We start from the raw sequence: 11,791 nt of genomic DNA on the forward strand, positions 1-11,791 counted from the left end.
AGTATATCAACACCGATCTGTCGGGTCTACTACGGACCCTATCTAACTGTAGTGTAGGATGGTGGCTACTGAGCTCAGGGATAAACTGTTCTCTACTATTTGATTCTGTGTTTTCATGCTACTAGGACTCATAGATAGTGTTTATATGCTACTAGGACTCATAGATAGAGCCTGTGAGAGCCTGTGTGTCTTGCTTCCTACACCTGCATAGTGTGATTGGCAGATTATCCGGGATTCTCTAATATGTTCTCTGTAGCACAGAGCAAAGCAGCTATAGTAAAATTATTTTCACTATGGTCACCTGTGAGAAGATTGTGCATCCAGTGCACCTATTTTATTGACAAGTCTACACAATTAGTGGGGATAACTCCCCAATATGTATAAGGAGCAGCGTGGTTGGACCACACTACTGGGCATGTGTGACCACTGGCACTGAGTATATTAGGTGGACTTAAAAATAGAAATATCCTGACACAGTAACACATTTTTAATTTGTCTAATTTAAAAAATTTTATGTTTTGGTAATCTGATGTACTTAATTGAGGACAACACGTACAGTAACGGTCATAGTACACATGATATACCCATAATGTGCTCTGCCTTCCTGTTATTGTAGAGGTTTGGAACTGACTGCTATCATTATTACCTGGATGCAATATTATCGCTTTCCATCATTGTATGAGATTCATCTGGTCTATTGCCATTAATATTTTTTTCACATTTGCCAGAATCCTCTTTCTGCTTGGCGTCCGGCTTATCATCCAAGGCCTCCACTATTGCTTCATTTATATTTTTAAATTCAGAATAATAGTTGATCATTAGTTCCAAGACTGCAAAAAAAATTGTTTTAAAAAGTTAAAATCACTAGATTTTTCAGTTTTTGGTGACTAAGGCAGGACAGTGCTAAGGCCAGTAAATGACTGAGCGAGCTGTTACTGCAGAGACGAGTCAGCCTCAGTAGTAGCGGCCTAAGCTACTTGTCTGCTAGCTACCAGGGGGAATGAGTACGTGGGGGTCTATCTAACTGGAGGAATGCCTATATGTGGGGCTAGCTCCAGGAAAAATTACTACATTTGGGGCTATCTAACAGGAAGAATGCCTAAATGTGGGCTATCTAGCTGGGGGAACGCCTGCTTAGAGACTAGGGGGATTATTACCAGGGGAAATTCCTACATTGGGAGGGGGGTGGGGACTACAAGGGGAGATGCTTAAAATTGGGGATGCTGTCTCCTGGGGAGGGGTTGGTAACTAACAGTGGATTACTTATAGGGGGATGCCTAAATTGGGGCATACTATCTACTGGGGGTATCTACCAAGGGGATTACCTATAGAGGGATGCTTAGATTAAAAATACCACATACTTCAGGGCTTACTATTTGGGGAGTGGGGGGGTGGGGTTACCTACAGCGAAATGCCTACCTACAGGGGTGAGGGGGATGAAACAGCTACATGGAGTACATTATCTACTGGAGGGTATACCTGTACAGTTATATCAGGGGGACAGAGGGGGCTTATCTATTATATAAGGGTACAGATGGAGGCTTTTTACAATGTGAGAGCATAAAGGGGGGGGGGCAGAAAATGGCCACTGTTACAGTGTGCAGCAATGAAGACTTTGTATAGAGGTGGGGATGGTGCTGGAGCAAAGATTCTAAACTGTTTGTTTGCAGATTCTCTGGCATCACCAGGAGAAGTGTTCATAATGACTGGGCCAGATGGAGAACAAAAGGAAAAGTAAGCAACACTGATTAGAGAACATGCCCCCTGTGAGTCACTGGATGTAACTGCACTGTAATTACTTATAAGGTATGCAGAGTCTGTGTATCATTGTTATCTATCTCTATATAGGCCAGTGTATAGGAGGATATACTGGTCTTTGTATAGTGGATGTTATTTAGTAATGGTATGGTGGTACGATCCTGGTGGTGCTCACTGTGTGGTGATAAATAACATGTTTCTTACATATTGGTATTATTACCTTGGTAATACTGGATTTGGTTAGTAATAGTGCAATGGTATGATATGAATCCAATTCTGGATTTTGCCATATTTTCTGGTGCAGAAAATCTGCAGCATGTGGTGCTACCCTATGATTGTGTGGACAGCAATGGGAGAAGTGTTTGGGCGTGGCTGCTGAATATAAATATCCGTCTTTGCTCTCAGCAAAGGTTGGGAGTAGGGATGATCCGAACCGAGTTCGGTTCGGGTTCGTATGAACCCGAACCCTCAGCAATGATTCCCGCTGTCTGCCCGCTCCGTGGAGCGGGCGGATCCAGCGGGAGGACCGCCTGGAAAACTGGGATATAGCCACAGCCATAGGCTGTATCCCAGTTTTCCAGGCGTTACTCCCGCTGGATCCGCCCGCTCCACGGAGCGGGCAGACAGCGGGAATCATTACTGAGGGTTCGGGTTGTATCCCAGTTTTCCAGGCGTTACTCCCGCTGGATCCGCCCGCTCCACGGAGCGGGCAGACAGCGGGAATCTGCTGCCGAGCGTTCGGGTTCATAAGAAACCCGAACCTCGGCAGGTTCGGACCATCTCTAATTGGGAGGTATGCTTTACCCCTTTGTGGCTGAACTGATTAGAGCACAAAAACAATGGGAGATATTTTTTGTGCTTTATCCCTTTTTCTATTCCTTAGGATTAACATGGAAAACATTTCTTACCATTCACTGATAGAATTTCAGTTAAGAAGACATATATAAGCGGGGGTCTTTGCATTGATTCTGGAAGCCAATAATCTAGAAGACATTTGACGTTTTTTCTAATAAAATCAACCTCTTCTTGACGTGTTTTAAATCTGTTAAATGTTTAAAAAGATATTTAATATTTTGTAAACACAAACTAAAATGAATAAACTTTATTGGATATATATGATATTAATATACTAAGGGGGCCGCAATTCAAAGAAAAGCCAAAAAACAACAACAAAAAACAACTATGGCTCTCCACTGGTCACACTGTCTGTCTCTTCTGAGTTGGACTTGCCTCAGCAGATATGAGTGGGCTATTACTTCTGAGACTAGTCAGTTTCAGGAGTATCAGCTAGTATGACTAGTGGTGTGGCGGAAGTCATACCAGGGGGAGCCCCTGGGACAAAGGTAGGTAAGAATGCATTGTTTTATTTTAATTGCAACCTCAGCAAAATATTTTAAAAAACCAGGCCCCAGAATACTCCCTTACCAACAACCTTATCTACTTAATGCCAGCAATATGGAGAAGTTGCCCAACCAATCATGTTCCAGTAGCTAAACAATTTTTTTTTCAGATTTTTTTTATTTCTTCACTTTGCAGGAGCCATGTCTTTTACTATTTTTATACAGAGCCATATGGTCTTGGACTTTTTTATTGTACTTTTTATTTTACAGTACCATGTAATGTCATGAAAAACAACAACAAAAAATGTTAGATGAAATTGGAAAAATGCAATTGTTTTATTCCGTTCTTCCAACATTTATTTCAACATGAGGTAAGAAAGTTACATGGGGAAACAAGGCATAATCTCAGCAATTTGTGATTACTTATATGTGACCGATATTTCTTCTTACCTGTAAGTCACTTCCTTTCCTTTCTTGTTTATAAAATGAGCAGTTAAATCAGAAGCAATGGATATAACTATTTTATATTCTTCAAAGAGGCGAGCTTTGCGTTTTATATTAAAGAAGACATTCTGTATCAAGGAGTTAATCTCTTTATACAGAGGCTGATTCTGTATTTCCCCAGGTGGACTGTGCCAAACTGAGACAAACTTCTTGTAAATGGCCTCCGACACTGTAAACAAACAGCAAAAAAGTAGTAAGATGAGTATTGACTATTGCAGGGGCCTTCATCAAGACTACTGCTTTGTCATCTATTATTTTTATGACTGGTATTGGTAGCTATTTGTCTTCTAAACCATTAAAATACTAAAATACAACCATTAGGAGTCAATTTTAGAATTAAAGGAGTTGTAGTTTACTTCTATTAAAAAAATCTCAAGTCTTCCCATACTTATCAACTGCTGTAGCAGGAAATGTTTTATTTTCAGTCTGACACTGCTCTCTGCTGACATCTCTGGCTGAGACAGGAACTCTGTCTCCGTTTTCTATGAATCCCCATAGAAAATCTCTCCTGTTCTGGACAGTTCCTGTCTCGGCCAGAGATGTCAGCAGAGAGCACTGTGTTAGGCTGAAAATAAAACAACATTTCCTGCATGACATACAGCAGCTAATAAGTATGGGAAGACTTGAGACTTTTTAATAGAAGTAAATTACAAATTTATATAACTTTCTGACACCAGTTGATTTGAAAGAAAAAGATTTTCGCTGGACAAGCCCTTTAAAGAGGCCCATATAATGGCCAAAGCATCATCCTCAGTTGCACCTCAGTTGGGGGCTCAATAAACCCAAAAGTATGTAGTTTTACAAAGAATGTTTTACAATAAATAAATAAATCAATAAACCCAGAAGTATGTAGTTTTACAAAGAATGTTTTACGAAGAATATAGTTTTACAGGAAAAAATGCTATGTCTTCGATTTATCGAAATGTGTAGAATAGAAACTGGCATAAACTGCCTCGAAGCAAGCAATCACAGCATAACTTTCATTTTAGTAGAGCTAAAAAAAAGTCAGCTGGAATCAGTTGCTGGGCCAGTTTATACAAGTTTCTATTTAACTCAGTTTCATAACTCTGAGCGAGTTTACAGGAAATCAGGATATTTTTCATACTATACACTTGACATCTTTTCATGATAAAAAAAAATAAGACAACGGTGCCATTTGGTTGCAATTGAGTTTTTTAGTGTTCAACTCATTCTGGTTATTTGTCCATTAAATGATTGTAAATAACACCTAAAGCATACCTGTCAGCCTTCTAAACCAGTATAATACTAAAATACAACCATTAGGAATAAATTCTGGAATTAAAGAGGCCCATATAATCTTTCGGAGCAGCATCCTCAGTTGCACCTTACCAACAACTTGTTTAAAGGGGTTATCCATCGCTACAAAAACATGGCCACTTTCTTCCAGAGACAGCCCCACTCAGTTCCATTGAAGTGAATGGAGCTTAATTGCAAACCACACCTGAACTGGAGTCAAGAGTCGTGTTGTCTCTGAAAGAAAGTGGCCATGTTTTTGTACCACTGGATAACCCCTTTAAGCCCCTCAACAGTCACATCCACCTCTTGGTTTGAGAAGCACTGGTTTACAACACCTATATTTTTATGTGCAATGGGGTACCATCAGGTACATTCCTTTTTTTTTTTTTTTTTACATGAGCGGATCAGCGATGAAGCGGGGGTCCCAGTGGCGCAGTCCTTTTTTTAAAATGCCGCCTGGTACCCGTACTTGGTGCCGGTGTTCCAGCTCTATATACTGGGATAGCGCTCGCTTGCCCCAGTGTGATGATATTCCCTCCCCACTGTGCTCCATTAGGCCAGTGTGCGACAAAAGAACAGCATAAAGCACGAGTACTATGCCACCAGGATCCCTGAGCTGGTGCTGATCGGCCCCTATAAAAAAATAAAATGAACAATGTACCCGATGTAACATTTGCTTTAAAGGAATACAGAAATGATTGAGATTAAGATCATTTGTGAGGCCCAGCCTGCAATACAACTGATCTGAATGGGGGATCAATAAACCAAACAATACAAGAATGTAGTTTTACAGGAAAAAACGCTATGACTTAGATTTATCGAACTATGTAAAATAGAAACTGGTGTAAACTGCCCACAGCAACCAATCACAGCATAACTTTCATTTTAGTAGAGCTAAAAAAGAAGTCCACTGGGATCAGTTGCTGGGCCAGTTTATAAAAGTTTAAATTTAACTCAGTTTCATAACTCTCGGTGAGTTTACAGGAAATCAGGATATTTTTCACACTATTGGTGCCATTTGGTTGCAATTGAGTTTTTTAGTGTTCAACTCATTCTGGTTATTTGTCCATTAAATGAATGTAAATTACACTTAAAAAAAGTGGATATGTATCTAAAGTTTTTATGTATTGGGGTCTGAATGTTTAGACCCTGACGCCTGACAGATTAGAACAAAATGCCGGGAAAAGTACACTTAGTGCATTCTTTCCCGACTCCATGTTACATGACCCCAATGGACTCTGATTCCAAGTCTATAGGGCCATCCAGGTCTCATAGACACAGAACAGACGGCAGGTACGCTTTAAATGAGTATTCCCACCTGGCACTGGGGTCCCCTCTGGCCTGTTTAAAGCTGCCAGATGTGATTGGGAAGCCAAAAACAGCCGAGGTGAATGTTTTGCAAAATTTGCATAACTCCCAAAGCCCTCAATATAAACATAGATGCAGGTTTCAGAGGTCTGATACACATTTAGGCTGGGTTCACACTACGTATACTTCAGTCAGTATTGTGGTCCTCATATTGCAACCAAAACCAGGAGTGGATGAAAAACACAGAAAGGATCTGTCCACACAATGTTGAAATTGAGTGGATGGCCGCCATATAACAGTAAATAACGGCCATTATTTCAATATAACAGCCGTTGTTTTAAAATAACAGCAAATATTTGCCATTAAATGGCGGCCATCCACTCATTTTAAACATTGTGTGAACAGATCGTTTCTGAGTTTTTAATCCACTCCTGGTTTTGGTTGCAATATGAGGACCACAATACTGACTGAAATATATACGTAGTGTGAACCCAGCCTTAGAGGACATTTATAGCATATGCTGATATACCATAAATTGCATTTACAACACAGTTTAATGTAGCTAAATTTAAAGCAAAAAGTCAGAAGCCCCTCTTGTAAGTTTCTAATTCACAATAATAAGACCATTCAAGGAGAAGCTCTGGGTTTTTACAGATGCCTTGGATATAGGACTAACCTACCAATCCTGCACATCATCCACTATGACCGGGGGTGAAGCATTGGAGGCCCCCAGTGGGAGGAAAACCCTGCTCATTTATGACGCCGCTCCATTAGAATTGATGGAGCTGCATCATTGAGGGGTGGGTTTTTTTCTCCCACTTAGAGTGGGCCGACCCACCCCCAGTGCTTCACCCCCCGCCGTTGCCTGTGAATAGAACAGCGCTGTACACGGGACGTACACGCGCTGTACACAGGAACCAGGCTGCAGTTCAAAAAAAGCACCCCTGCACCAGCTTCCCTGCACCGGAGCTGTTCTATCCATGGGAAAAACTATAAAACCTGGTGGTGCATTCGCTTTAAGTTTTGTCTCGTTGCTACACAATTATGCAATTTTATAAGAAGATGAGGCAAATGTTTGCAAAGGTAAAATACCTTTCTCCAGAGAATTTTGCAGGTCACCAGCCAAAACAAAGTCAACGGTGTCTTCTCCTTCCTGTATGAACAATTTTTATATCAATTAGATTGCAAAAAAAAAAAAAGTTCAACAATTGGGCAACTTTTAAATGTCATCTTACATTTGGCATATTCAATATCTAATGTTATTTATTTTGTCAGTTTTGCTTTATTCATTCTCAACAGGAATGCAGAAGAAGCCAAGCACTGTAGCTATCTTTAGCAGTCCCATAGACAGAAGAAGCTAAGCACTGTGGTTATCGTTAGCAGTCCCATAGACAGAAGAAGCCAAGCACTGTGGTTATCGTTAGCAGTCCCATAGACAGAAGAAGCCAAGTACTGTAGCTATCTTTAGCAGTCCCATAAACAGAAGCCAAGCACTGTAGCTATCTTTAGCAGTCCCAAAGACAGAATAAGCCAAGCACTGTAGTTATCGTTAGCAGTCCCATAGACAGAAGAAGCCAAGCACTGTGGTTATCGTTAGCAGTCCCATAGACAGAAGAAGCCGAGTACTGTAGCTATCTTTAGCAGTCCCATAGACAGAAGCCAAGCACTGTAGCTATCTTTAGCAGTCCCATAGACAGAAGAAGCCAAGCACTGTAGCTATCTTTAGCAGTCCCATAGACAGAAGAAGCCAAGCACTGTAGCTATCTTTAGCAGTCCCATAGACAGAAGAAGCCAAGCACTGTGGTTATCGTTAGCAGTCCCATAGACAGAAGAAGCCAAGCACTGTGGTTATCGTTAGCAGTCCCATAGACAGAAGAAGCCAAGTACTGTAGCTATCTTTAGCAGTCCCATAGACAGAAGAAGCCAAGCACTGTAGCTATCTTTAGCAGTCCCATAGACAGAAGAAGCCAAGCACTGTAGCTATCTTTAGCAGTCCCATAGACAGAAGAAGCCAAGCACTGTAGCTATCTTTAGCAGTCCCATAGACAGAAGCCAAGCACTGTAGCTATCTTTAGCAGTCCTATAGACAGAAGAAGCCGAGCACTGTAGCTATCTTTAGCAGTCCCATAGACAGAAGGCAAGCACTGTAGCTATCTTTAGCAGTCCCATAGACAGAAGCCAAGCACTGTAGCTATCTTTAGCAGTCCCATAGACAGAAGCCAAGCCCTGTAGCTCTCTTTAGCAGTCCCATAGACAGAAGCCAAGCACTGTAGCTATCGTTAGCAGTCCCATAGACAGAAAAAGCCAAGCACTGTAGCTATCTTTAGCAGTCCCATAGACAGAAGCCAAGCACTGTAGCTATCTTTAGCAGTCCTATAGACAGAAGAAGCCAAGCACTGTAGCTATCTTTAGCAGTCCCATAGACAGAAGAAGCCAAGCACTGTAGCTATCTTTAGCAGTCCCATAGACAGAAGAAGCCAAGCACTGTGGGTATCTTTAGCAGTCCTATAGACAGAAGAAGCCCAGCACTGTAGCTATCTTTAGCAGTCCCATAGACAGAAGAAGCCAAGCACTGTAGCTATCTTTAGCAGTCCCATAGACAGAAGAAGCCAAGCACTGTGGGTATCTTTAGCAGTCCTATAGACAGAAGAAGCCCAGCACTGTAGCTATCTTTAGCAGTCCCATAGACAGAAGAAGCCAAGCACTGTAGCTATCTTTAGCAGTCCCATAGACAGAAGAAGCCAAGCACTGTGGGTATCTTTAGCAGTCCTATAGACAGAAGAAGCCCAGCACTGTAGCTATCTTTAGCAGTCCCATAGACAATAAATAGCATGGTAGTTGAGTGCACTGCCACACATTTTAGACAGTGTCTATGGCAGCAAAACCCCTTTAATTTTAAGTCCATTTACTGAAGTTCTGTCTTATATTTCAATCATTTGTTTGTAAACATGCACTTAAACAATAAATGTGAGCCACTAATTTTTTCACACCATTGGGCTGTTTCCAAAAACATAGTGCAAGTCCAATACCATTTGCACCATTCTGGTGGTGACTATGTAGAAATAGTAAAGATTTGCTGCCTACAATATCAGCTCAAATGAATATACAGTAGTCACTCAAGTGTTAATTGGTTCAGGAATTATTTGGTCCAAGAATAGATTTTTTATAATTGACTTGGGGTCTATTAAAACTTTGCTACTTCAATAGCTTTCCTGCATGTGATTCCACAATGAACAGACTGTGAACAGCTGAATGGTGAGTGCCATACACTTTATTCATAAGGCCAATAACACACATACTGGAATTGCAGCGGATTTCACGCTGTGAGCTCCGCATGGAAATCTGAAATTTTATCTTAATTTATGGCAAAAAAAAAATAATCAAGGACTCCTATCAAAGCAGACAAAGGAAGTAGGTTAAAGGGGTATTCTGGAGAGAAAAATTCAAATCAACTTGTGTCAGAAAGTTATAAAGATTTGTAAATCACTTTTATTTAATAATCTTAAGCCTTCAAGTACATATCAGCTGCTGTATGCCCTACAGGAAGTGTTAGATTCTTTCCAGTCTGACACAGTGCTCTTTGCTGCCACTTTTGTCTATGGTAGGAACTGTCCAGAGCAGTAGCAAATCCCTATAAAAAAAACCTCTCCTGCTCTGGACAGTTCCTGTCACAGACAGAGGTAGCAGCAGAGAGTACTGTGTTAGACTGGGAAGAACACACCGCTTCCTGCAGGACATACAGTAGCTGATAATTACTGGAAGGTTTGAGATTTTTAAATAGAAGTAATTATAAATCTGTATAACTTTCTGGCACCAGTTGATTAAAAATCAATTATTTTTCTATACAGTACCCATATAACCCTGTGACCCAGAACTCCACATCCATTTAACTATGAGCAAGTCTGTACAAGCCCTCAGCAGAAGGTATCAGTTTACTCTGTTTGTACAGTAAACAGAATGGGGCTGGGTTCACACCATAGTATTTAGTCAGTTTTTTATAGCTAAAACTAGTATTGGAAGGATATAGCACCATATTATAGACTTCTCGCTTCAGATTTCCATCAGCCCTTCTCTAACACACACAGTAGAGTAATATAAGAACACACTAACAGCTGTGCTACACTAACAGCTGTGCTGCACTTACCCTTATGTTTGGTGTTCTTCTCACTGTCTGTACATTATCCTCGGTCATTTCCTGAGGTGTGCTGTCCAGACGACGCCGTTGCTCAGTTCCATTCCCGCCAAATAGCAGAATATTCAGAAGTACATTGTAGAGAAAAGTGTAAAGTGTCCTCATCCATTCAACGAGGAACATTGCTGTGCTGTACACAGGAAGAAAGTTGCTTTATTTTTGAAAGTGCTATGTCACCACTAGAAGGTGGTACTAGACTGACGTAATCTAGCAAAAGTTGTTGGGCAAGTCTTAACTCTTTCCTTTCCTGCCGACCAGCAGCAGGGTCTTGAATGGCCAATATAACCTCTTAAACACCGAACCTGTTTTAGCTGTAATTTAAACAGGCTTGTGACATGTAATAGAGACAGTGATCACTAGAACCAGTGGGGAGACGTGTTCAGCTGAGTTGTCACTGCATAAGATATAGGCTATATATTTATAGACAGTGTCTCCTGCCGCACACAGCCAGATGAGGAAAGAAGTCCTTGTTCTAGTGATTGTCGGCTTCTGAGCATCCAGACCTCGATCAATCAAGAAATATAGCATGTCTCTCTGACACGTCAAAAGTAGTTTGTTTTTTTAAAATGATAGTAACACTTTTAAATATCTGCTATGTATGACTATATGGCTGTGTTCCCACACCATCTGTTTTTTTTAGATATATGGCTGTCATATGGCCATTACAAAAGTCGTACTTTTACACGGAGCGATAATTCGCCCGATCGCACGATTAACGATTTAGAATGAACAATGTTTTTTCCATAACAATTAGCGTTTACACAGAATGATACATCGTACGGAAAAATCGCTTTGCGATCGTTTTGCAATCACTTAAGCCTATCTCATACATAGGTGAAATCGTTGAAAGACTGTTTACATGGAATGATCTGCGAATTTTTTGCGAACGATCAACGACGATTTGAGAAGTTGCTGAAAGATCAAAATGAACGATTTCTCGCTCGTCGCTTGATCGTTCGCTGCGTTTACACGTACAATTATCGTTCGAAGTTGACCGTTATCGTGCAAATTCGAATGATAAATCGTTCCGTGTAAAACCATCATTAGGGTCCTATTACACAAAGCGATTTTTAATGATAAACGATCGAAAATGAGATTGTTTATGGATGACCTGAAATCGTTTACCATATTATACAGAACGATAGTTGTTATTAACGTTTGTACTACGTTCGTTTACTCCACCTAATCCCAGCAAAATGGACAAAGTGCAAGTACACTGAACGATTAGAGAACGAATGTGGAATTACAGCGAACGGTTAACAATGAATGAATAGAGTCCGATCTAAATCAACGATCAATGACACACGAACGATTTTTCGTTCATTGCCTGCAATTACACAGGACGATTATCGTTTAAATTCGAACGATATAATGATATATAGGATAATCGTCACGTGTAATGGTCCGTTTACACAAAGCAATAATTCGACCA

At 40.7% G+C, this 11,791-nt stretch overlaps 1 protein-coding gene across 1 annotated transcript in view; it reads right to left on the reverse strand.

Moving 5' to 3' along the window:
• The window catches only part of LOC138802608 (uncharacterized), a 39,074-nt gene extending 28,562 nt beyond the window's left edge, over positions 1–10,512 (reverse strand). The window contains exons 1-5 of the mRNA XM_069986094.1: positions 10,312–10,512; positions 7,260–7,320; positions 3,549–3,771; positions 2,667–2,800; positions 647–830 (exon numbers count right to left, since the gene is read on the reverse strand). Coding sequence (XP_069842195.1) covers positions 647–830; positions 2,667–2,800; positions 3,549–3,771; positions 7,260–7,320; positions 10,312–10,482 — 773 coding nt within the window. The 5' untranslated portion in view covers positions 10,483–10,512. The remainder of the gene's footprint in view (positions 1–646; positions 831–2,666; positions 2,801–3,548; positions 3,772–7,259; positions 7,321–10,311) is intronic.
• Positions 10,513–11,791: the final 1,279 nt, after the last annotated feature.

Source organism: Dendropsophus ebraccatus, chromosome 10 (genome assembly GCF_027789765.1).
Source record: "Dendropsophus ebraccatus isolate aDenEbr1 chromosome 10, aDenEbr1.pat, whole genome shotgun sequence".
NCBI classification, from domain to species: domain Eukaryota; kingdom Metazoa; phylum Chordata; class Amphibia; order Anura; family Hylidae; genus Dendropsophus; species Dendropsophus ebraccatus.